Raw genomic sequence first — 27,278 nt, 5'->3', positions numbered from 1 at the left:
TTTTTTAAGTAGTGTTTCCAAATTTACAACTGATACATCCTATTGTTTTATATCCCGTCTCTTATATAAAAGTTACGTATGAAACGACAAAATAAAATAATTACAATTCCTTATAGCTAATTATTAAGAAACCCCATGGTGCTTTATTTTTATTGAAGCCATTCTATTTTCTTAATATGCAACTCCTCTCCAGCTTGTTAACTCCAGGAGGATTGCTATGCGAATTCTGCTTGCTTCAGTCATTACAATAAGGATACTATGCATTAGGGTAGATTGGGAGAGGGACTTTTTTCTCCCATTAAACACAATACAGAGTTGTCACTTAAATCTGGATCCCTGTATATGTATTCAAAATATGAGAAAATGTGCAAATAGCATTCATTTATTATAATACAATACGAGTTAAAAGAGTGGAAAAAGTATGGAAAGGTAGCAATAATTTAACATTATTCAAAATAATAGCATAATCAGAATACTCCCTGAAAATCACAAAGAACAGTAATGACTACTGAATTAAGATAAACAACATAATTACAGTCATATAAATAATTTAAAAAATTGATTTTTATAAATTCTTTCAAATAATTAATGCACATTTAATAAAAGGAATTAAAAATTAATTTAAAGAAAACTCAAACTAAATTGCACTCCTCTGTTTCTGTCTGGAAAGTGAAATTACATGATCTATTAGTTGCTGTAGATATCAAATTCTGTAGCTAAAGCACATATTTTTTGGAAGTTGTACAAGAGGAATATTTATATAAACAATGACATTTAAAAATAGAATTCACATTGAAAAGCACACATTTACCTTAAATTTAAAACTACCTTCAGATAGTAAATCCAATAACAACTTAGCTACTAAATTTTTTTATATATAAAAATCAATGATTAAGTAATAAGTTTAACAATGACAAAATATTTAACTATGTTCATCATTTACAAAGGAATATCCAGGATGAAATAAAATCTTACCTGCTACATTTACTGTTGCCAAAGAATCAACACTCTTTTCCTTATTTTTTTTACTCATGAAAGGTTCTGGCTTAATAAGTACTTGGAGAATTCTTAAGCAAGGCAAGGTAATACTTTCCATAACAACTGAGCTTTTTGCATTAACACCCATCAAGAATAATTTCATAACACATCTAAAGAATATATATGTAAAAAACAAATTTTATTAACACATTTTATAATATATAACTTACTACACTAAAGGAAAAAAAAATAATGCTGATGCATGCATGAATGCTTAATGCTTATTCTATTACAAGATTCATTAAAAAAACTCAATCAAACTAACAGCACAGTTGCATATTTTATTAGAGATTAATTATTAATTAAACATAAAATTATCAAAATAAAAGTTTATATGAGATTAAGTTTAATTTTCATTGCAGGGATTATTATATTAATATCAGAAGAAAAAAGGTATAAAAATACATACCTCAGCCTTTGTTCCCAACATGAATCTTCTTTCTGCAAGCTACTAGCAAGTAAAGCAACTTCATGACGTACTGCGGCGGCTAAATCAGGACTTGTCACATGCCCTTTCAAGGCAGTACCAATCTTTTCCATTAGTAAAGCATTCAAATCTGTTGTAGCTCTAGCATTGTCTCTAGTCAGAGAACACAGAAGTTGTCGAACATCATGCCTAACTCGGACACTACCATGGCGCAAGTTATAAGCCACTAATTCTCTTATCAAACCTTGGCTACAAAGAATCAATCTATATCTTGTATTAGTGGACAAAGCTCGGAGTAATGTAATACAATGTTCAACTGCAGAACTCGCACAGCCATAACACTTCCCTGGAACATTAACTGCAAAATTTGGGTTTCTTGGATCATCGGGTGTTTGACGTTTCAGTAGCAAGCTTTCTTGAGCCATCTGTGATGTTGATGCAGATTTTGCTCTGCTTTCTCGTTGTCTGCGTTCATAATCTACCAATTCTTTTCTTGAAGCAAGAACCTAAGAGAGAGATAATACTAATAAATAATACAAGCTTTCTTTGTATGTCATAAAAAAAGTCAAATAATGCATAAACTACATTGAATATGCCACATTAAAAAAATAAATAATTAAAAAATAGGAAATAAAAAACACATCAAATAACATTTTTACTGAGAATGTTAATATATATTCAAAGCTAACTTATTACCATGTTAAACAATTAGTTATAATAATTCCATTTTTAAAATAAAAGACATTAAAAAAAGTATTCCATACCTTTTGAACAATTTTGCTAAGTTCATCAAAAGAGGCCTTGCAATCAGTACAGTAACGCTGTGCCAACTGTTGTATGGCTCTGTTTACATTTGTTGTTGATACAGAAGCAGTTGTACTGGAACCAGTGTTTTCATCAACAGTTTTTTCTAGTAGCCCATGCTCATATATACGAAGTAAAAGGATTTCTAAGGCAGGTTTGTTAGCTATAAGCTGTTTGTATACTCTATCTGCTTTTTCTAGTAAACTGTTAATTGTGCTGATAGCCTTCTTTCTGTCCTCTTCATTTTCAATAGGATCAACTGCACAGCAAGGTTTGGCAGTGATAGTGTAATCAAATTTAGCATATTTACAGAAACCACAAGAATTGCATAAGAAGGGATCTTTTTCATCGTAATTAATTGCCCGGCATTTATGGCACTGAAACACATTTTCACCACAGTTAGCACAAACTCCAGGATTTGCAGGAACTGATGCACTACATCGTGGGCATTGCAGAGTTTCAGATGATGCCTGTATGTTCTCATAAAAGTCAGCATATTCAATCATCAAGTTGCAAGCAACAATTGGAAGAGGAAATTCTATTTTTAGTTCAGTTTGTCCAGCAGCAAGGGTACACTTTTTGGCTTTATTCCAAATAGATGGTCTATTCTTTAATTCTACAACAGATTGAACAGAGCGATTATTATAATAAATGTTCAAAGTGTGAACCATTTTATTTCTTTTTAAGTCACCAATTCGAAGAGTTATTTTTGAAATAGTATGGCTTCCAATTAATTTCACAATTTGTGTTGTAGTAGTAAATCGAGAGTCAACTTTGATAGCTGACAATTTGATGTTGGTATAAGGTACTTCTGGATTATTACAAACTAAACATGGTTCGCTTTCCAAGAAATATCCATCAAATTCAACTAAACCTTGTAGAGAATTATAAATATTGGAATTGGGGTGATTCATTAACAATTGATTTTGTTGATGTAAAACTTCTAATCCTTTTTCAATATACTCCTTCTCCTTATCTTGTTGTGGCATATTTAATGTGAAATATCCAAGGAGATCTACAAATTGAGCAGCACGACGGCCAAATGCAGGTAACTTGGGCCATAATTTCCACATCATGTCTAGTAATACTTCTTGTTGAGTTGGGCTCGAATTTTTATGTAAATGAAATATTAAGGAATGAGCTTGCCATCTGACAGAAGTAGAATTTGATTCCAATAAAAATGCACGTATAAAGTGACTCAAAATGGTTTTGTCAACAAATTTATTAACTTGTACTGCTAATGCAACACACTGAGCAGTGTCTCCTTTAGAAGAATCATTTGCATCATCCTCAGTTTCTTTCTCCTTTCTTTGTTTAGAAGGTGAACTTGCTGATTGAGCAGATGAATTTCCAGGTATCTGTTGCTGTTGCATAGCTTTAGCTCCACATAATGCACACTGTAGAAGTTGTAAAATAATTGGAGAAACTCCTTCATCTAACAAGAAACTTACATGAATCAAAAAAGAAAGAATGCTTTCATCTTTCTGACAGAATTTTTGCCAATTAATCGTTCTAGATGTTGCTATATCACTGCAAGCTTTTAAATGTTCAATCATATTGATTAATGAGTCGTAAGAAAGGCTTAACATAGTGTTGTTAGGTGAAAAGTCTTCAAAACCACCTTGATTGCAAATTGCTTTAACATCTTTCATGTGTGATTCTAAAGCATGGAAATCTCTTAATTGTCTATATTTGTCTTTGGAACCACAGATGAATAATAACAATTTCCTGACTTGTCTACGGACAAAAGGTGTCTGCTGCATCATCATATACTCACACAAGTACAAATACCACGACTGAGAAAAGCTGACTGGCTGTGATTGAGGCAAAGAGTTAACAATCTTTTTAATTTGGTAAGGTAGTCTTAGAACCATTTCTGTCACAAGTTGAGGATACGCTTCAAAAACATCGTTAGCATGTCCTTTTACGTATTGTTTCAAGAAGAATGGGGACATATCTGGAGGTGGTGAAGGAGGATGTGGTTTTAATGGGTTTCCTGTAATACTTGAGGATTTATCTTCAGTCTGAACTCCTTTCCAATAGTCCAATAAAACTTTCAGAACTTGCAAGCAATAGTCAATAGCATTTGCTGAAACTAAAGCCATAGCTGTAGCACTGCTACAGAATGTAGATGTCTCTCCAGATGTTTTCAGTGAGCCTTTTACACGAGACATCATTATGCTTAACAATCTCATCACAATTAAGTTGACTTCCCGAGCAGGAGTTCTCTCAGCTATCTTTGAAATATCTTTACTATTCATATCTAGTGCAGTTATAAGGGCTGGAAGAAGTTTAGCAAGGGCTGCACAATCCTTTTCTTCCTCACCAACAAGATCTGATGTTAGCATTAATATAACTTGCATGAATGGAATAGCTCTAACACCTCCAACTTCATTTAATTGAGGGAAATACTGCAACATTTTTTCAAGAAGCATTAAACGCAAAGTATGCAAGCGATAGCTAGTATCAACATCTGCATCAATTTCAAGACCTTCTTCACCAGGTGGCATTGTAGAACTTGGGAGCCCAACAGAACTCGTTTCAGATCTAGCTCCAGTTGCAATACTTTCTGGCACATTATCACCATATGCACTACTACGTCCACTAACATTATGTTCTCCCATTATAGACTCTACGCCACTGCCGCCGCTTTCAGAGCCAGCACTGCCTCCCTGTTCTGCGGGAGAAGTGCGCAGCGTTGACCCGTCTGTGGCTGCAGTACTGCCTTCATCATCACTAGCACCAGCAGATGCAGTTGTATCAGAATAGTGTCCACCTTCTATAGATGATGCATGGTGTGATCCTTGAGAAGCAAGAGACAAAGCTTGAAGTGATAAACCACCTGCTTGGTCTTCAGGTTGATCTTGGAGACTTAAAGCAATAGCCAACTCTACCATTGTTTCATCATCATCTGGAGGTATATCCAACATGGGAAAACCACCCTGACCAGCAATGAGGGCTTCAAGATTAGGTACACCGCCTCCAGCAGCAGGCAAAAGGACTAAAGGATCAAGACCATCAACTATCTCAAATTGTTCAAGTTCCTGCTGGAAGTCATGAATATCAGGTTGGGGTGACACTTGCGCTTGTGCTTGATTGGATGAGCTAGGTTGAGGCTGGGCTGCAACTTGAGGCTGTGGATGGCTTCGAGTATCTACTGGTTCTGTTTCATGAGATTCACCTGGTGTGCTGCAACGTGGTGGAGATGGAATGAATACTTTCCTACGTCTCACTCTGGGTCTTAAAACACGGATTAGTGCTTGTTTAGCTGCAAAACTAACAACTGTGTCTTCACAAAGTAGCAATTTAACATAAAGCTTAGTAGCAAGAGAAACATGCTCAAGATCACAAGCAGTGAATGCATGAATGACTTCAACTAAAGCATGTACAGTAGCTTCAACATGTACAAGACCACGGAAAGATACTGGAGCTATTGCAGGATTAGATGGTTTCATTGAATGGAGATGCCAGAAGGCATCTGTTAATTGAACAATAAAATGAGCAGAACCAGAATATTCAATCTTTTGAGGACTGTCTAAGCAGCCCGATCCTTGTTTTTCTAACTGGCTACCATGATTATCATCAGTACTTTGATTTAATTTAGAAGTGTTAGGATCAGTATCGCTAATTGTTGAATCAGTGATGGTCATGCTGTCATGGCTTTCAGCGAAGCGTACTAAATTAGAAGGCCTAGCAACTGCTACACCTCTAGTTATAGCTATTAAGCGATAAAGAGCTTCACCATCTAGTTCATCTGTTGGTTTTCCCTCTTGGCTAGCATTTAAACATAGCAGGACATAACTCAAAAGAGCATCATCTTTATGTGAACAATATGTAGTACGGTTATTATGCAGTGTTGCTAATAAATTCTTTACATGCTCATGTACAACAGAAGGCATTGGTAAGGTTAACATAGATGTAGCTAATTCAATTACAGAATTTTTCAAATGAGATTTATCATCTGCATTGAGACCACATGAAAAACAACCATCTAAAAGTTCTAAGCTACTGCTGACAAGTCTGTCAAGCGGAGTAAGAGGTAATGGAGCAGCTGGAATCCCATCAACTTCAACCCCTGCTTCTGTTCCAGATCCTCCAGCAGTACCAGTGGCAGTTTGAGTTGGAAAATCATCACTATCATCAGGCCAACCAAATGCTTCTTTTGTCTTACCAAAGATTTTAATCGAGTCTACCATTGTAACACCAGATGGATCAGAACTGGCTCCAAAGAAAATGCTCAATTTTTTATTAGCTGTCAGAGATTCCTCTCGTGAAAATGGGAAATCATACCAACGACTTCTTGTCAAATTAACTTGGATACTACGACCAAAAATTTCAATGTATGAAGGAGCTCTTTGAATATCTTGATTTCCAACCAGAATTCGAGCCCCAACCATCACCATAGAATTATCAGAATTATTAACTTCAATTGTAAATCCTGCAGGTTTAGTGCTTGCAATATACAAACCAGTTGTATTAAGTCTATGTTTAATTTGCTGAGTGTTGTAAACTTGAAGAACATCATTACCACCAAATTCAATGTCATTCATTGCTGTGCAATGCTCAAAGAAATCAATAGGAAAAGATACACTTCCCACAGGTCTACCACTTTTTGCAGCTTTCTTTTTCTTAGATGGTTTACTTGTAACAGTAGCAGATGCAGGTTGGAAAGCTGGAGTTAACCAATAATTTGTTTGATCCTGATTAGCCATATATATGCGCAAACTACCATCTTCACATAAAAGAATAAGAGTTGTTCTTAGTTCTCCACAAGTAATGACATGCCTGATAGCAACCATATCAGTAATTTTTGATTTAGCAGTTAGAAATTTTATTTCTTGAACCAAAACTGCACCTGGTTTTACCATTAAAATGACAGGATTGTTAGAAGCTTGCATTTGAGCCAATATTAACCCTGGATGATTAGCAACTTCAGACCACTGACATAATGGTTGAGGGCTAGGTTTGGCATTTCCACTATTGTTTCCATTATTACTATTATTTTTCATCTGAATCAAAAACATCTGTGAAAGTTGAGAGGATATCCTTGATAAAGGAGCTATGAAGCTTTTTCCTTGGGCATAACTGAAAAACAGAAGTTGAAGAGTGTGGGAATAATAAATAGAAACACCTCCTCCTCCAATCATTCCGTTTGAGTCCTATACAAGATAAAAAATAAATAAAATAAACCTTTAAGTAAAACTAAAATAATTTTAAAATATAAAAGTCATTCTTTTGTCTTATTTATAAAGAATACATTGGGTAAATAATTTTAAAACCAAAGTTAATTTTTTTTTTTTTTTTTTTACTGAAACATTTTAAATACCTGCCTCATCAAGCAAAAACTCATTTCAATTAATTTAAATTTCAGATAACAATAATATTCAATTTATATAAAATATATGGCTTTCATAATTTTATGGATTATTTAACTGAAAACCGACATCATACATAAAATTTAAGAATTAATACCAAATAATTAAAATTTGCTTGTTTTATAACTATTTTCTAAGTGTCAAAAGGGGCCAAATTAAAAAACAGTATAAAAATTTATAGAATTTTTTTTAGAAATCTTTAAATATCAGATCACTATAAAATAAAATGGTATATTATCATTAAGTAGCAACCTCTACTCCTCACATTCTTAAATTTTAACTTTGATTCATTTAAATAAAATGTCAAAAGGCTTACCTTTAATTCTGGGTGTTTAGTTTCTAGAATGTTTGTCACATAGAATGGTCCATGTTTAGCAGAACTTTCTTCCACCATTGGTTGATAATAGATGTGCCCTGCAGAAGACATGAGGACCAAATGTCTTTGGCCATCATCTGAGAAGATAAAACAACAGTCTCTGATTTTTTCACTAGGAAGCAAGAAGAAAAACTGTGGACTCAGAGCATCCTGAGAAAGATCATAAATTTTGACCATATCTGCAGTCACCAGGGCTAATTCAGTTTGAGATCCAGGTAACCATATAGCCTAGGGGAAAAAAAACATTTTTTTTTTTTTTTTTTAATAAAGTCAAAAATTTAGATTAACAAATAAACAATTTATATAGTAAAGGCTTACTTTGATTATATAATTTCCTGATTCTAACTGAGGATGCAATACAAGATGATCAGAAACTGAGCCTGAACCACTGAAAGTCAGAATGTGACAATCCTTTAAAGAAAAATAAAATAATTTCATTAGAACACTATACTAATCAAAAGATATTTTTCTTTGGCTATTAGGTAAACGTTTATTCTCAACATATTTGTTACTTACTTTTAATCCACATACAGCCAAGAAATCTTCATTGTAAGGATTTCCAGTAATGGACAGTACAACAAATGGTACGGGAGCAGATGCTAAGCGCTATTAATGAGAGAAAAAAAAATTACATTCACACATTAAACTTTATAAAGATTTCAAGACTTCTTAAATACCCAAAAAGTATTTTCCATTATAACATCACCAATCAAGGAAACAAAAAAAGTAAATATATTTTAAGGTAACAACCAACAACTAAATAGGAAATTAAAGGTTTCTAAGAAAACGTTAAAATATACATATCATGGCTTGTAAGTTAAAAATTTCTAAAGCCTGTGAATCAAATATTGCAAAAAGAAAAATTTTCTTAGATTTTAACTTGTAACATTTCAATTCAAAACAAAAGAAGACATATCCAACTAATTAATTTATAAAATTCTGGTTTAAATAACCTTGCTAAAATTGAGATAACCTTACTAAAGTATTAAAAAAAATCACAATTTAACTAATTTGCTTGACATTGACACAACTATGCATTTTCAAACTCGTACCATTTTATCAATAATGAAGAAAACATTCTGAAAAAATCTGTAAAACATAAAAAATAAAAAAATTATGATAAAATGCATAATATTATTTAATATTTAAAAGCACACATTATTATTAGCAGGAAAAAGTACCATGTATAATAATTATACTCACGGTTAAAGTCAGTTTTCGTTTACTAGAATCTGCTTGCTTGAGAAGTGCTGATAACTGAAGCAGAGTAATCTAAAATAAATAAAAAACAAAAGATTATACAGTAAAAAATTATAAATTTAAATAAATTATTCATTGTAGAAACCAAGAAAACATCAAAAATTAATTTTTACCTTTCCTTTTTCATGACTCACAGCCAAGTGCTGGCGCTTCCCCTGTGGCGAAGCAAGGCAACACATTGCAACTCGACGAATCATGTGACTGCTGATTAATTGACGGATAGTTTGACCCTGCTCCCCAGAATAATTCATTCTTACATTTTCAAACGCCCCTTCTTGGGAGCCCAATGTAGGAACCTGAATCAATAAATCTTTAATTATAGATTTAATGTAAATAAATCTTAAAACCTCCTAAAAAAACTAATATTTTAAAAATAATATATAAAATAATATTCCTACAATCATTAAATTATAATTATATATTCAGAGAAAGGTCAACTAAAGAAATTTTTTTATCTTAAAAAAGATCAAGTTATATGAATATATAAGATTCTTTGCATACAAACCATTAACTGTTCAGACTGCTCAAAAACTTTATCCTGCGTGTGAAGTTCTAATAATGCATTTTGTGCCCTGATAGAGCTTCCAATTGGAGAATTTCTTTGACATGATTGACTTATAGCAGGCATAAGATATTGGAGTAGCTCCAAAACAGTTGAAGGAATATTTGTAGATGACTAAATAGAAAAAGTTAATTATTTTGAGTTACACAGAAATTGAAAAGTTAATAAGAACACTATTTTTAATGATATGTAACAATATAAACTTACTAGAAAGCCTAACAAGATATCCCTTGATGCCTGGAGGAAAAAATAAAAAATATTAGGTTTTACTAAAATAAAATACATTTATTTAACAGAGTAAAAGCATATCATCTTGCGTTAAAGCATATAAGTTATAGTTTCAAATTATGCATATGCACAAACTTAATAATTTTCTAATTATTTGAATTCCAACTACACTCATTTAAAACTCCTTAATTATTTTATCTTCTTATATAAATTATTTAAAACAATTTAATGAAAATACAATACCTCTAATTGTTTTGATAGATTCTGCTTATGTTTTTGCGACTCATCACTGGTCTTATTGCCTTCTTGATTTCGAGATTGTTCTCCATTTGCTGCAGATGTACTTGCAGTAGAAGGAGAAGAAGGTCGCCTACGTAAAGAACTGGGCAGAATAGAATCAGATCCAAAAGTGAAACCTGAGGTAGATGGAGCAGGGGTACTGCTTTCAGTTGTGGTTTTAGGATTTCTTTTAACAAGGGCCTAAGAAATTTCACAATTCTTAAAAATTCGAAAAATCAAAACATATTTAACCGAAAAGTAATATAAGATATAATACAAACTCAAGTATATGTGCAGTACCTAATGTTTAATGTAAAATATACTAAAAAATTTCAATTATTTTTATGCAATTTCATACATTTTTCTCAGAATAAGAAAGAAATTGGAAATTCTGAGCAAAATTTAAAACAACAGATTACTAACTGTTCCTATGAATAAAATACACTATCATTCATTATATGGTCAAAGAAGAAATTTCGTAAAGGTAATTAAACTGCAAAATGATTTGTATACAAATATCTATACTTATAAAAGGTATGTATGTGTGCATTTCTGCAGTATCCAGATAAATCTATATCGCATTATAACCAAAAAATTCAATACATAGTTAATTGTGATGGCAACTTAATATACCTCAAAGCTCGAATTTTAAAATTTAACATCGAAAATTTTTAATACAATACTTTGGATGATTTATCACACAGATTTGCATAGTATTGTTACTGTTGAAATCTTCACACTGTCAAATAATGGTCATTCTAAAAAAAATTAGTTATTTATCCAAAAAATTGAACTGATATTTTAAAATACATTCTATTAACTTTCTTGAAAATTTAAAAGATGATTATTCACACTTTTATTTTTAAATAAGAAGCATCAAGTATCTTTGTTCATGGATTTTTAGTTATTTTCCCAATGAGTTCAAAGATTTTTCTCAGCTGATTCATGGAAGAGCAAGGGATTTCACTTCTTCAAGGGACCAAGTCAATAAGAGGGGGGAAAAAAAAAACACCTTAAAATTTTGTATTTATAGGACAAATATATTTTATTTATTAGACAGGGATCTGAATTTTAAGTCGCACAATATCATCAGACTTATGTCAGTTTTAGCATGAGCATGGATACAATGCAACAGGAAATTATATCAAGTTCAGATCCCCACTTTATAGTAACTCAATATTTAATAGCAAGTTCTAGATTGGAATCCATGTCATTGAAAGATTTTAAATGTTTTCAACATCAATCATTCGTTTGATTTTTATCAATGCATTATACACCATTGTCTATAAGAAAAATACATATGCAAAATCAATATTATTTTTATATAGTTTTGATAAGTTAATGTTATTATGGTCTTTATTTCTTCAATAAGAACCATATAATGGAAATCCATTATAATAATACTAATAATCAAAATTTTCTGAAGAAAACATAACTTTTAACACTGATGTGAAGATTCATAATAATGAGAAACATCACTGAAGAATATAATCTTTGTGAACAGCATTAAATTAGTTAATTTTGTTTCTAAAGTCTAAAGAAAAACAGAATTATGTATCCTTAGTAATATGCAAAGTGAAATAAGAATAATTTAAAAAAGATTATCAGATATTATTTACAGCTGGCACTAATAATTTCCTTCAAAAGTGATATTCTTGGGATGTGAAGAAAGATTCAATACAATTTCATCTACAAATTGTACTTGTTTGAAAATATTGCTTTTTCCCACCATTACATAATCTTGAATTTCTAATTTCATTTATTTTTTACAATTAACAGTAGATATCTGCAAAATTAGGTTGAAAATTAGTTTTTTATTGCTATATTATATATGATTGAAAGTCTTATAATAGCATAGAGAGAATAGAGAAATAAGGGAAAACAACTTATTGTGATTTTGATTTCATTGACATTCAGCATGTCATAGGCAGGATTGAATGGATTTTGATAATTTATAGTAACAATTTCAACATCAAGATAACCGAGCGGAATGAGCTTAACCATCACCAGTTGAATTCTTGTAACAACTTGCCTAAGGAAATTATTTTTCATATTTTTTATCTTACAAAAATGGTCTTCATATTATCTCTTAAGACTCAAAAAGTTATCTTTATAATAATATTTCTTTTTTGTACAACTTTTTCCTTCAATTTTAATAATACTTTTTACATCCAATTGGCCATTCAACCTAAAAACATCTTTAAATATTATGATGGAATTCAAATTAATACATTAAAATGTTAAATTCCATGTTTTGTTAAATGTTAATGTTAAATTCACCACAGAAGGGTTTTCACTTCTGCTTTTATGTCATAATATATGTAATTTTTAATTTGCAGTAAAAGCTTTGGAAGATATTTTATATTGTTACAAATGTTATTCTCCAAAATATTTTTAAAGCATAATTTCTGATATTTGTTTTACATTAAATTTTACTTTTCTTGTATTAATTTTGAATTTTTTGTTCGGCATTTCTTTCTAAGTAGATGAATTTACAGATTAGAAAGAATTCAAACAAATTCACCTCCTTCTTTTAGAGCTAAATTTCATTTGTATCATCAAAGAATATCCTTTAAATTTTTTTTTCATTTTAAAGTTTCCAATATTAAGGTATTTCTGTAATTACAATTACCAGCTAGCAAGTAAAAAAATATAAAGTAAATTGGAGTATCTGCTCTATAACACTTATTGAAGACATCAGCAGTGGGAGGGAAAATAATCATTACTAAAATGATAAGATAGCTCCACATTACTTTACAACTTTTTTTTTTTTTTTTTAAAGAAGGAAATAAACATATATAATTTTGGTCATTGTGTGGTAGTTTGCAAGATGGGCCATTTGTGCAACATTGGAAAACAGAGGATTAAGCTTCCATATAGCGTTTGAGTAAAAATAATTCATTATTTGGATTTTTACAGCATATAACTATTTATAAATTTCACTTCCATTTACATAGATTTTTGAGATGTTCATTATTATATTTATGTTTTTCCAAATAATGAAATTCATTCTTCTACCCAAAGGCTGCAACATCACACATAAAATAGATAATTTATAAAATTCTTACCTGGCAGTTACCATCCTCTTTTGCTCCACAATCACAGAAGAATGATCCAAATTTCGCATATGTAACATCATGATCTTTATGGCACACTTTTGCACATATTGTACAAACACCAGCTCCATCAATCATTTTACAAGTATGACAGTGATACCTGCAATCAGAAACATTACTATCAGGTTACTGAATGACTGAAACCATCAGGTAATTATTTCAATTAAATTCCAAATATTTAATCAGAAACAAATCAGATAAAGAACTCGTATAAAGAGGAAATTTATGGTATTTAAGAGCATTTTAATATTTGTAGATCAGTCATTAGGCTTCAGCATTTTACTGTAGAAAATATTTTAAAAGGTATAGACTTTTAATTTGTTTAATGGGCTTTAAATTTATTTAAGTATAAAAATGCTAAGAAAGGAAAGCATAAAAATGTTTATTAATTATCAAAATTTAATAGATAAAAAACAATTAAGATTTTTTTTTATTAACTTTCATGCAGTTTAAAAATATTTAGAAAGTTATTTTTTGATACTATTTTCCAACACATTTTCTCATTGTTCAAGTTGCCCATTAAATGAAGATTATCAAAATTACAAGATTTGCCACTTGAATACCAGGACAATTTTAAGAACATATAACAAATTTTGGTTTAAGTAGAGTGCAGGTTTGGCAAGCAGTGAAGAGACTTTGTATCTTTAATTTCGTTTTATTCTATTCTAAGTGGCAGGCATGACTTTTTTACAAGAAGGCGCAGTACGTAGTACTGATGGCGCATTATTTTTGCAAAGGGATTAATTAAACCGAAAGTGGAATTGATCACAAAATGAGAGAATATTTTTAGAATGAAGTTACTATGGGCTAAATTAAGATAAAATCTTGGAAATTAATTTGGATTAAATTAAGAGTTTAAAAAATCATTACATACATACATACACACACATATATATATTAATTGCACACTATGACTAATAAAATTATTAAGCACACTCTGATATCAATTATACTGGCTGTATAATAGATGGTTAAATATTAGTGTAGTGGAAATACAACATATATGTCTTTACACACATTCACTTCCATATTAGCCTTTAAATCATAATCTTCTGCAATTATCTCAGTAAATACAAGGTAAGAGATTTTAAATTTTTTACAAGAATCCTGGCTTCTAACACTGTATAACTTACCAATGCTGATTCATGAACTCTTTTTGGGTAATTGTAAAAGTACAAAGTTTGTTGCAAAGAGAATCTTCATCCTGAAAATACACAAATTTATGTTATTAAAGTAATTTTTTTTAATAGATAAATGATTTTTGAAAATCAAATGCATAAAAAAATATCCAGGAAAAAATAAAAATCATGTATCTTAACTTACAGAATCTTCCCCAGCAGATTCCTCTTCATCTGGACCAATGTCTTCAGCCCAATCAGAGTCCATTTCAGGATGATGGAGATCCCCGTCACATGGTGGAGATGCAGTGCCAGTTCTGTTAATACCTGCCAATCTAAAAGAGATTTACAATTAAGGAATATTTTTATTCAATACAAATACATCTCTTTAATACTCAAAATGAAAAAATCTTGTCTGATGATGAAAGTTAAAATTTTTTCAAAAGTTAATAATCAGATAAGTATAATTTTAAATATAAAAAAATTATTTGCATACTTATCACTTTGTAATCTCAGAGCTCCTACTATATCAGCCATATATGATAGTAAATAGCAACATGATTCCATCATTATTTGATGCTGTAAAAAAGAAAAAAAAAAAAGAAAAAAAAAGAAAAAAAAAAGCTTTGAGAGATTTAAAGTAAACATATAACATTTGTATAAAGAAACATTCATATAACTAACACAAAATGTGACAAAATATTTAATAGAAATTCATTGATACAAAATTCTTAAGAGTTATTTTAAGGCAAAATTGATGTACAAAAATTAAAAATATGAAAAGACCGTAAGTTAAGAAACTGCTCCTACAGCAATAGTCTAGCTTTATTATTTTAAGAAATATATATATATATATATATATATATATATATATATATATATATATATATATATATATATATATATTTGTGAAGTACATTATTTTAAAATATTACTAAGAAAGAAACTGCAATTTAGTTTACCTTTCCACCTGATATATTTGACTCCAACTTTTCTAATACATCCTTCTGTGCTAGGTATTTTTTGCTAAAAAGATATTTATAATTCTCATCATATGAAATGTATAAAAATTAATCAAGAATGAAAAAATTCATTCTTGATATTATATTTCGATTTTTACAATTTATAATACACGAAGAATGTTTACCATAATTCAAGCCATGCTGGAGTGGCTTGGAAAAGTTGGTAATGCCCAGTGCCAGATCCTGCTCCAGATAAAATGGCCATTACAACCATCAATTCAGAGAAGCCTATACCTTCAGAAGCAGGGGACAAAATTTGAGATCCCATAGGAATCATAGCTGTCAAGAATGTATGAGCAACTTTCTCAGCAACAGAACTGCAAAGAAAGATATCACAATGGATACAATTTATGTATATATTAAGTATTTGTGTAAAGAAACAAAATATCTGATTTTTAATAAAGATGAAACACTGTACAGATTTATGGGTCTATTAAAGAACATAGTAATATTTAATTTACACATTTCTTTATAAAATTATGAGAATACAATTTTACTCAACTCTTTCATCATTCTTATATATAGAAGGAGTTGAAAAGCCTCATCAAATATAATTATCTAATGTTAAAATATAAATTCAAATAAAAAAATTGAAAAAGTTTTAAATATATATATCATTTTTAATCTTTAAAACCTGAAAGGAATAAATAATTATTAGATAAAAATGAACAAACAAGCAAATATTAAAATATCATATTAAAAAGATTGTTACCTGTTTTGTTTCACTATGTAAGATGTTAAACTTTGTAGAAGAAGTCTATTTTCTTGAACACTATTTCCTTCTTCAGTTTGCTGAAATGGTCAAATTTTTTTTAATTGAAAATATAACTTTGTAATACATAAAAAAAAGTTTAGAGCAGGGGGGGGAAAAAAAATGTTGTAGATTTAAGTAAAAATGACAATATATTTAAAAATCTTTTTTATATACGAAAATTATCGATACACATTCTATGTAAATTAAAAGTGATATTTAGTTAATTATTTTATATTAATTATTTTTCATTATAAATTAAAGTCAAATTTAATAAAGTTCTAGAATTGTACTATTTAATAAATTCAAAATCCATATATATAAAATGAGTTACAAAGAAATCTTTAAAAAATAACAAAATGTTTGTTTTATCAATTCCACTGTTTAGTTATTTTCATGCATTATCTTTCAGTTATAGAGTAAGGAAATGAAATAAATAAAATATGATTTTTGATATATAAAAGAAACTTTGTAAGTAGAAAAATTTTTACTCGTGGTTTTTAAGAAACATGAATATATATTATGAACGTAAAGGAAAGCAAAAATTAGTTCAGTTATTTAGATAGATAAATATTTTAACTTGTTTACAATTTTTTCAACATTGTGAAAATGAAAAAGCATTTCATATAATTGTCAATTATAAGCTATATTTATGTCATATCAATTATTATTTATCTCATGTAAATTATTTAAAATATGAAAAGATTCAAAAACTTTAAAAATTCTGCAATTCTTAATTTTAATAAATATAAGATGTTCATATATATTTTGTTGAAATCAATAATAAATGTTTACTTCTTTTTAAAATGGTCATTTTATTCAATCTAAAGTTTTGAAATACAATATAACGTTTCAGTTAATAAATTTAAAATAAAATAACTTTCATTGACTTTAAGTAATAATAAGTCATGACAATGAAAGTCAAGATTGAAGAAATATCAAGTTCAGCTTTTGATGTTACCAATTTAAAAAAAATATTATTATAAAATCAATTTGAAAACAGATTTAATCATTTATACGAATTCTTCCACATTTCTACACAAGAATGATAATAAAAATACTCACTTGTGAAGGTCCACCAAAGATTACTTTTCCTAGCCACTGCTGCAGAGTTAAGCTATCAACTTTACCAAGTTTACTCATTTTACACAAAGAACTGCACAGTTTTTCCAAAGTTTTGTCAGTTGGATTTTTTTCTTCTAAAAAAAAGAAAAGAAAAAAAAAAACTTCTTTTAAATTTTATTTCTCATGAACTATTCACCCATACAGAGAAAATTAATATGGATGTTTCAGCATTCAAACATCAGCAAAGTAGAAAAGTTCTTAAGTTGGATAAATTTCATGCCTCGTCTTGAAATTATTTGCCATTTAAAAAAAAATCCTTTTAACTATCCTTATTGAAATTTTAAATAGCAGGATTAACATTTGAATGACAATTGCTCATCTCCAGGAAATGGAAAAAGGAAATTGTGATTTGATGAATCACTTTGCAAAAAGTCATAATTTTTTCACTTAATTAATTTTTACAAATATGAATTCAGTCACATGTAAAGTTTTTACATAATCCAAAATTTATTCACTTAGGAGAAAATGCATTGTAAATTTGTGAACAGTTTTTTAAAATCAATGTAATAGTAAGGATTTTTTTTTTTTGCATTAAAGTTATTTTTTATGAAACTAGACTAAGACTGTCTAACCTCTTCGATGTCCAAACTGGATTTATCTAGCAAAATTAACACAGAAATAATATTATCATACAAATTCCTGATTTTTTTTTTTTTTTTAAATTTTGAAACACTTTCAGAATATTTAACTTTAATATTTAACAAGGGGAGAAAAAAAAAAGAATTATTTTATGCAAATGTTAAGTATATTATTACTACTTATTAAAATAAAATATTTATAACAGTTCAATTAATAAAATGTAACAAACTGAATTCTCTTAAATATCCTTACTTTGTTGAAACAATTTGCTAAAAAACTTCAAGACTCGTGTTCCATAAGTCGGGCTCAAGTTACTGTTAGCTGCAGATAAAAGAATATTCACCATATCTGCAAAAAATTAAAATAATAATAAGTTTTATTTGATGATTAATACTAATATATAAATATAAAGCACTAACATCAGTTTTAATTCTCACCATTATCACTGTCATCTGTAAAAAATGACTCCATAGCTTTCTTTCCAGCACTTTTGTCTAACAAACCCTCCATAAATTTGAGACATTCATGTAAAATATGTTCATCAACATCACTAGAAAATATGCACAAGTGAGAATAAACAACATAAAAATAAATGCTTATTTTATCTGCATGACTTTATATTTTAAGATACTGCATTTGAATGAAAATTTTAATATGAATATTCCAACTAACCTTTCTTTACTTGAATGATTAATCAACAGGTTATAACTTTGAGTCAAAACTTCAAAATAATTGAATGAAAGATAATCATCACTTTCAGGTGAACCGATTAACCTTTCTAGAGCTAATGTCGTCTAAAAAATAAGATGCAAAGGTCAATACAGATGAAAACAATAAAACCAATAACAATTTTACAAAACAATTATATTTTAGTGTCAGATAAGCAATTATAAATTTTAAAACCATTAATAAATTATAAAAACTTGAAAACCTTTTCAGTGACACAGTAAATAGATGTATAATGATATTGAAAGTGCAATAGTAAATTTATATTATATATTTGATATTATATATATAATTAATCCAAGTAATGATGCTTACATAATCTCCTAATGATTCAGTCGTAGCATCCAGTAATAAGGGCAGCATGACTCTAATCATTTCCTTTGAACTATTATTCTCAGGACACCATCTGAAAAAGAAGAAATATGAAACTAGCCAAACTAAGATATTAGGCAAATGAAAGCTTCATAAATTCATATTTGCAGTAAGCTGTAACTTTTATCTAAGAAAGTTTTTTTTATCACTTTTAATCTTTCATTAAAATTAACTAATTGTAAGTAAATCTAATGCAAAATTTACAAGACTATCAATTAAGAAAAACACAAGGAACAACTCAAAATGCAATTACAATAATTATAAAAAACAATTTCTCACTACTTTCAAGAAAATAATTAAAGATAGAGTAAAATAAAACAAGAAAAACTATAAATGGTTAAGTATAAGGAGAGAAAAATGGACTAAGAACTCACATTATTAAATCACCTGCAAATCTCACTAAGGTATGCAACAATCTTTTCATGTTGGGATTAGTTGTAAATCTTGTTTGACCTAAATGTTTTGAAATAAATTAATAAATTTTCTGAATTAAGAAATCAAAAGTTAAATGTAATTTATTAGGATAATATCTTGAACTCAAAAGAAAAGAAAAAATTTTAATACTAACAATTATTTTAAAAAAAATTAATACTCATGTTCAATAATAGAAAATAAGAACATGAGCAGACAAAATTACATTAAAGAATGAAATAAATGTTGAAAATAATTAAAGAAACAATTATTCCAGAATAAAAAGAACTACAACCAGGCAAAATTAATATTAGTAAACATAAATGCATAATGTATATGGATTGGATGATTCAATAGAGTGCTTACTTGAAAGGCAGTTCATGTGTGCATTTTGAATTGATATTATGTAGCTCTCAGATGGTATGATGTCATTCGCAAAATCATTCCTCTGAAAATAGAAACGTTAAAATCAGAGTACTGATTTTTAAATTACCATCAATTGAGATTCATTAAACATTCTTTTAAATTTTTTACTTCTGTAGAATTTTGCCAACTTTCATATTATTTTTCTGAGAAATGTCATCCAAGATTCACATTAGACACACAAAATAACTAAACGCTTAACTGAAATTTCCAAAGGTGAATAAAGAAAACTAATATATACCCATGCAGTAGTTGTGATAGTGTAAGCATTCCACTGTCCCAAAACACTACGTAATAATGGTGGTAAAAAGTCAGCAATTGCTGATGTGAATGATGACACTTTAGAACATCCATTTGAAGCCATTCTTAAAACTGTATTGTATGCTTGTAAAGTCTTTGAGTTCGGTGGTGGTGTTGACTGAGCAGCATTTGTGGACATTTCAGCAAACTGATGTAATAAGCTCCATCTAAAAAGGATTCAAACAATATTAATATAAAAATCACAAAGAGAAAGCATTACTGGGTAGAAGGTGAGGATCAAACTTAAAAATTGTAGTTTTGTTTAATAGAAGAGAATATGTGAAAATAAATTTACAAATAATGTTTAAATTATTAACTCCCAAATTTCAGAGATTTTTCTTTTAACCAAACATTAAACATTTCAAAAATAAAACATTGGATTATTACCATTATAACCAAACACTAGAATAACACCAACTTAGTCTTTACTCAATTCTATCAAGAAATATAAATTTATTTTTAACTCAGCAAATAATCAATCATTTTTATGAGGTCAATAAAATAATGCAAACAAACCTGATACAAGATGATAAGATTTCAATTAACTGCAATATTATTGGTAGCATTTCTTCAGCCAGTTCTTTAGCCTCAGTATTAGCATTTTCACTCTAGAAAAGCATTTGTATATCATTAACATTATTTATGCTGATATTAATTTAAATGCTTATTTGTCAATCATAAAAAATAGTAACTTAAATGCTTATTTGTCAATAATAAAAAAATATTAATTTAAATGCTTATTTGTCAATCATAAATATCCTTCCCTTGCAACAGATTGTAATAATCTACCATTAAAAAAAAATGGCAATTTTAGAAAATTAAATAAATTAGAAAGTAATATCTAAATTTTTAAAAAAAATCTTTCTAAACACACACATAAAAAAATAAAAGAATACCTAAAAAAATTCAATCTTGCCTTTTCAATGCTTACCAGAGGCCGAGAGAAATATTCATCCAGAGCAACTTGTACTTTAGCTACTGCACATTCAATAAGAAATATATCAAACAAACGGGGAGACTGTTCCTTACTACAAGGTTCATTTGGTGATGAAGGACATTGCTGCAACTAAAGGTAAAAGATATTTAATAACTTTATAAGGAATAAAAAAAATAATAAAATGTGTTGAACAATTTTATTGAAAATATAATAAACAGAAAATTAGATTGTTATTTTTCGTAAGCATACTTTATACAATCATTTTTTTAATCAGTGAACATAAAATTAAAAAAAAAAAAAAAAAAAAAAATCAAGTTTTGTATTAAGATTGTAAAGTTTTATTAAAATATGTTCTTACCAATTTTGATATAAGTTGCTTTGCTACTTTAATATCAAACTTCACAGAACAAGCACTTTTAGTTACTGAGCGAAGAAGAGATTCTGCTTTTTGTGTAGTCAAACCTTGTTTCACTAAAGTATCCTAAAAGGTAAAAAGATTAAAAAAAAATCTTCTACGTAATAATGGTGGTAAAAGTTAAAAATGAAGTTAAAGTTAAAAATGAAGCATACCAAAATTATGCAAAGAAAAATAATATCTTTTGTCTTAATGGTATAGCAAAAATGTCAGTTAAAAAGTAAAACAGAAATAAATTTTGCAACTTTCATATGTTTCTAAAATCATCAATAATATTATATAAATAAAAGCTAAAAATAAATTGAATTCATGTTTAATAAAATTTAATACTCTAAATAATATGCAATAAGTCTTGAAAGAACAGATTTTTTTTTTTAAATAAACTATTTTGTGCAACAATTTTTATGAAAATTAAATGTAATTATTGAAAATAATAACATTTAATTATCTTCAAATTTTTTCATTACAGTAAAATTAACTGTATTATTTAAAAATTAATACAGTTAAAATTGTCACAATTTGTTTTTAAGCATTCATTATTTCAATACTAATATCTTCCTCCCCCTTCTTTTCATCATGAAAAGAAAATTAAGGGACTTCTTGAAAATAAAGCAATTTCTTAAAAATAATGCATATGCGGAAGAGTTAGACATGAAATGATGTAAAACTTTTCTAACATAAATCCAAAATTTTATAAGATTATTAAAATACATTAAAAGTATCTCTTCTCAAAATGGTTGAAATACATTTTTTTATTCATAAAACTTCCTTCGAAAAAACAATTCTCACAGAACAATTAATCCCTTAATTTTCAAAAATATACTACCTGCAAATAAATGATACTAGGTATAAAATACAACTAGTTGATTCTAAATTTTTATGCTAATTAAAATATTATAGAACTTAAATGACAAGTGAATTTAAAATATATTAAGTATATTTAATCATTATTGTATCAAAGTAATTCTTCAAACTTGATAAATATAAATTATAAGACATTTACAAAATTATGTATATCATAAAAATTTAACAAAGTTGAATATATTTATTTTAACAAAGTTGAATTTCATTTGACAATAACTGCAATAAAAATAATTTTAAATACATGACCTAAAGCTATAAAAATTATAAATACCTTCATCCACCCTGAAAAGAGTTTATGATTTGCTCTAGAAGACCAAACAATTGCATGCAAACATTCAGCATCATTTAGGGCTGAAGTCCCAGTTGCAATGGATTCAAGAGATTGAACTGAAGGTGGCAAACAAAGCATTAACCTCCAAGCTATATTCATTGAATATTGAACAGCACACAAACCCTATCAGAAAAATTTATTTTAAACATAAAAGTTTAAACTATATACATTAAACAAATTAATAACAACATTGTTCACACAAAAGAGAAAAAAAAAAGCATGGCAAATCCTACAAATCTCTATAACAATATTTGTATATTAATGCAAATATGCATACTATTAATGATTTTTTTTCAATCCACACATTAATGTAATAGTGAGTAATACTCACTATTAATACTATCCATACATTAATTCAATTTGAGTGAGTAATACTCACTCAAAGGCAATATATTGAATAAGTGCTTGCACAAAGAATTTAACTTTAAAAATAATTTATTAAAAAATTGAATCATTATGATATATAAAAAAAATACATCAAATACAAACTTTGTATCCAATCTTTAATAAAAATTCAGTTTGAAAATTTTAAACTTTAGTTAATAAAAGATATAAATTACTTTTACTTTATAATAAATCTTAATACATTGCTTTGAGAAAGGGTGGGGGGAGAGAAATTTAAACTGACATTGTTATGAATGTACTGTTGCAAACAGAAACTGATTTTGCATTCAATTTTAGATGCAAAACTATAATGACTTGAAAATTACCATTTTTACACTTGCATTCGTTATATAATATATATATAAAGTGAGAGATATGTCATACTAATAAGAAGAATTTGGGAATTAAGTTTATTTTACTGAGGGCAAGTGATTTCTTTGACATATGTCAAATGAGGAATGGTAGGCTTAGGTATATTTGGAAGAAATGCCATGGGTGTTAGATTTTTATTCCTTTGTTTGCAGTGTGAGAATTGCATCATCAACTTTATAGAGTGCACATCAGAAATAATTAAATAAAAAAGTGGGATTCGGATCAGAAAATAAGAAAATTTTTTAGAGCAAAGCAATATGGGCTAATCTATCTATTTCATAAAAAAATTATGCAAACATTGTATTTTATTTGTTTTATGATTGGTAGATAATGAGTCACCCGATCCATAACATTTGAAGTTTGTTTTGCCCTTTTCTAACTTTTGCTTATATTTAAACGAAAATTATTACATAATATTAGGCATTTATATTGCACTTGATGATGAAATGGTGTAAAAAAGCTTTGATTAACACCAAATGAGTAAAATAATATTTTTTAATTCTACTTTTATACACACCATTAACACACACACATACACACATGTGCTGAAATACATATAAGCCAATGAGATTACTTTAATAGTTTAAAAAAAAGTCATTATAAAACTAAGCCAAGAATTTTTTTTAATTAAAAGATATAAACTGACAAATTAAATTTACTACATTGAATAATATTCTGATATTTGTAAAATAGCCTACCAGAAAAGACAGGTTTTCAGAAGTTGTCCTATCTAACATATCACATTGAGAAGCAAGATAGACAAGATTTTGGATGGAGTAATAGAAACTTGGGTACTTCAACATATCTCCACTGCTAAGAATGAAACTTAGGGCCTAAAACAAACAAAATTACAAAATGTTAGTTAACAAAAGCACATAGTGTTGAAATATATTAGTATAAAAATAAAAAGAGAAACAAAGTACTTACAAAACCATCAAGTTTTGGAACTTCTTGGTTGCTGAAATCTACTGACATTAAGTTGAAGAATCTAGGTTTTGCAACTGCTCCTGAAATTTGTAATAAAATTTCAACAACTAAACTAATACATAGAAAAATTCTTGAATATAATTTATAATATAATTTCAATAAGAAAACTGAAGGATTGTAAAAAGTTTTCAGTCACTTCAGAGATGCAAAGTAGCTAACTAGGTTTTCATATAAAATAATTAAAACTACATATTTAATACTTGTTTCAGCAATTTTAAACTTTCAAGATCACTTTACCTTGACTTTCTTCTGGTGGTAAATTCTTTACATAGTTCTCTTCTATGTCTTTGCAAGGAAAAAACATTTTTGCCTGCTTTTTTGTATTGTCTTTTTCAGTGGCAGTATTTATAATTTGGAAACTGAATAAATTCTTTTGAATCTATGAAAAGAGTAAATACATTAGCTTCCTGGTATTATGATTTAAATATCACCTGTGATTCAAAATGAAAAAAAAAAAAAAATCAATCTCAACAATTTAATGACATATTAAATAACCTTAATTGTATATTTAATGGCATTGAAATATACAATAAAGCATAAATGATTGAATAAAAAACAGCAAGAAGCTGTTAAAAAGATATAGATGGCAAAGATGAAAGGAAACAAAATACTAAGGGCATTGTAAAATAGGCAGATGACTATTTTTGTTTAAATGTATTATTAAAATTAAATCTAATAAAAGTTTATGCCTAATAACGTTATTAATTAAAAAACATACTATATTTTATTTCAATAAAAAAAGACTTACAACTCAATTGTTAACTAAAAAGAAGCTTATATTAACATTTTTACTTTTAACATATGACTTGCAAAATCATACAATTTCTTAATCATCTACGAAACAAAACAATCTTTTCAAGCTGTAGCTGACTTAAATCTTTTGAAGGACAAAGGATAAAAAAAATTCTTTAGATTACAAAGTTTCCATCATCCACTATTAAGTCTATCCATTTTAAAAGCTTTTTATTCATTTCTTTAAGTTAAAGCAAAATAATTGGCAATAAAGTTAATATTCATAAAAATAATTTGATTGAATTCACAGCAATATTTTATTCTTATATTAAATTATACTTTGAAAAAAGTACAATGTAGAAAATCTCAAAATTATAGATTCATTGGTTAAGCCAGTTTAAATATAATCTCAATATTTAATTCAATTTCATAAATTAATTAATTTAAAACTAAATACATCTTCAAATCTTTTCATCAAAGTAATATCCAGTTGAATAATTGGTTTTGACATATCTTTAATTTTACAAAAACAACAATATAGAAGAGGACAGGGCATTTAAAAAGTGTTGAAAGAAAGAAATTATGAATTTCATCATATTTTCACATATGCAAGAAAAAGAAAAACATAAAGATGAAAAACAAATTGAAGAACTAAATGCATTTATGGTCAAAAATTTTAAAAAAATGGATAGATTTCTTTAAAAATTAGGAAAAACGGAAAAATGAAAATTTTTAAGTAAAAAAAAATTACCTATTAGCACAAAATATATTGTACCACAAAGGTGTTATTTAACATTCGGAGTATCATTAAAAATATCCAATATTATGATAATGTCATGAAGACATTATCATAATAGTATTATTTTGTATTAATAAAGTAAAAAAAAAATACATTCAACTTTATTAAAAAAATATGGCAGTAATATTTCTTTCGTAATCCTAATAAAACAATTCCTCATAAGTAGTCAAAAACTTTATAAAATTAAAATTATTCAGCAAACTTTGGATAAGAAATTTTAAAAGTATGAATAAATACATACCTGCTCAATTAAAGATGGTGGCGCATCGTATAAATTCCGCATCATATATTCAAATATAAGTAACATTCTGGATATGTAAAGAATCTGGAAATCTCTTAGAGGACTGCAATTAAATAAAAACAAAATATATGATTTTTTTATTTTTACATATAATTCTTTTGAGTAAATAATCAACTCATACTGCAATAAAATGAAAAGAAAAAAAAAAAAGGCAAATCCTACTATTAAATAAAAGACACACGATGATGATGATAATCATGCAAAATCAATAGTTTGTAAGTTTCTCTCCTTATTTCTCCGTCTTTCCTTTTTCACTAATAACTTATGCATAAATTAAAAAAAAAAAAGAAAGATCAAAAATGCCATTTACAAATTATGGCAAGTATAATCTACTTGATTACTATAAGTCAACCAAATAAATTTATTTTCAGTAGTTTCAATGAATAACGAATTTTAGGAATTAGAATATCTTTACCTCATTACAGTAGATGAAACCTCCATTATTGTCTGTGCCATCATCAAAAGGACACCTTTTTTCTGCATCAAATGCAGGTTATGAAACAAAAATAATAATAACTGTGCATGTTCCACATTGATATCTGAAATATAAATATTTAATAAATAACAAGGAATTAGATGCTTTAAAAACACAGAATAAAATATATGTAGCTGTCAGAGATTACCCAGATTTCACCCTTAAATAAACAGTTCTATACATTTTGAACTGAAACTTCTAAAATAATTCTGACAGGCAAAATACACACAAACATAATATAAATGCAAATAATGGAACATCTCACTCTGATTTCCTTCTTTTTCTTTAAAAAATCAACGCAGTAATGGAGAATTATAGAAATATGTCTTGAAACATTTAACATAAGTCTGACAAAATAATATTGGAATAAATGTTTTTAAATGTTCCAC

The 27,278-nt window shown here is 28.0% G+C and overlaps 1 protein-coding gene across 3 annotated transcripts in view; it reads right to left on the bottom strand.

Moving 5' to 3' along the window:
* LOC129963139 (E3 ubiquitin-protein ligase UBR4-like) overlaps window positions 1-27,278 on the bottom strand; it is a 66,414-nt gene that overhangs the window by 16,335 nt on the left and 22,801 nt on the right. For 2 of the 3 annotated variants that reach the window (XM_056077238.1, XM_056077239.1), the window contains exons 18-52: window positions 26,830-26,953; window positions 26,355-26,457; window positions 24,820-24,961; window positions 24,523-24,602; window positions 24,294-24,428; window positions 22,780-22,962; window positions 21,588-21,710; window positions 21,209-21,358; window positions 20,809-20,900; window positions 20,234-20,459; window positions 19,936-20,017; window positions 19,533-19,611; window positions 19,102-19,192; window positions 18,733-18,854; window positions 18,498-18,610; window positions 18,313-18,408; window positions 17,422-17,555; window positions 16,318-16,397; window positions 15,731-15,922; window positions 15,546-15,609; window positions 15,080-15,162; window positions 14,789-14,918; window positions 14,599-14,669; window positions 13,418-13,565; window positions 10,314-10,550; window positions 10,050-10,079; window positions 9,786-9,956; window positions 9,394-9,576; window positions 9,224-9,292; window positions 8,537-8,626; window positions 8,339-8,431; window positions 7,961-8,248; window positions 2,230-7,428; window positions 1,448-1,971; window positions 976-1,148 (exon numbers count right to left, since the gene is read on the bottom strand). In XM_056077238.1, the coding sequence (XP_055933213.1) occupies window positions 976-1,148; window positions 1,448-1,971; window positions 2,230-7,428; window positions 7,961-8,248; window positions 8,339-8,431; window positions 8,537-8,626; window positions 9,224-9,292; window positions 9,394-9,576; window positions 9,786-9,956; window positions 10,050-10,079; window positions 10,314-10,550; window positions 13,418-13,565; window positions 14,599-14,669; window positions 14,789-14,918; window positions 15,080-15,162; window positions 15,546-15,609; window positions 15,731-15,922; window positions 16,318-16,397; window positions 17,422-17,555; window positions 18,313-18,408; window positions 18,498-18,610; window positions 18,733-18,854; window positions 19,102-19,192; window positions 19,533-19,611; window positions 19,936-20,017; window positions 20,234-20,459; window positions 20,809-20,900; window positions 21,209-21,358; window positions 21,588-21,710; window positions 22,780-22,962; window positions 24,294-24,428; window positions 24,523-24,602; window positions 24,820-24,961; window positions 26,355-26,457; window positions 26,830-26,953 (9,900 nt within the window). The remainder of the gene's footprint in view (window positions 1-975; window positions 1,149-1,447; window positions 1,972-2,229; window positions 7,429-7,960; window positions 8,249-8,338; window positions 8,432-8,536; window positions 8,627-9,223; window positions 9,293-9,393; window positions 9,577-9,785; window positions 9,957-10,049; window positions 10,080-10,313; window positions 10,551-13,417; window positions 13,566-14,598; window positions 14,670-14,788; window positions 14,919-15,079; window positions 15,163-15,545; window positions 15,610-15,730; window positions 15,923-16,317; window positions 16,398-17,421; window positions 17,556-18,312; window positions 18,409-18,497; window positions 18,611-18,732; window positions 18,855-19,101; window positions 19,193-19,532; window positions 19,612-19,935; window positions 20,018-20,233; window positions 20,460-20,808; window positions 20,901-21,208; window positions 21,359-21,587; window positions 21,711-22,779; window positions 22,963-24,293; window positions 24,429-24,522; window positions 24,603-24,819; window positions 24,962-26,354; window positions 26,458-26,829; window positions 26,954-27,278) is intronic. The other variant, XM_056077240.1, reaches the window with a different exon arrangement.

The sequence above is a fragment of the Argiope bruennichi genome, chromosome 3 (assembly GCF_947563725.1).
Source record: "Argiope bruennichi chromosome 3, qqArgBrue1.1, whole genome shotgun sequence".
In the NCBI taxonomy this organism is placed as follows: Eukaryota; Metazoa; Arthropoda; class Arachnida; order Araneae; family Araneidae; genus Argiope; species Argiope bruennichi.
The sequence above is the reverse complement of the archived record's forward strand: the minus strand, read 5'-3'. Positions and strand labels throughout refer to the sequence as shown.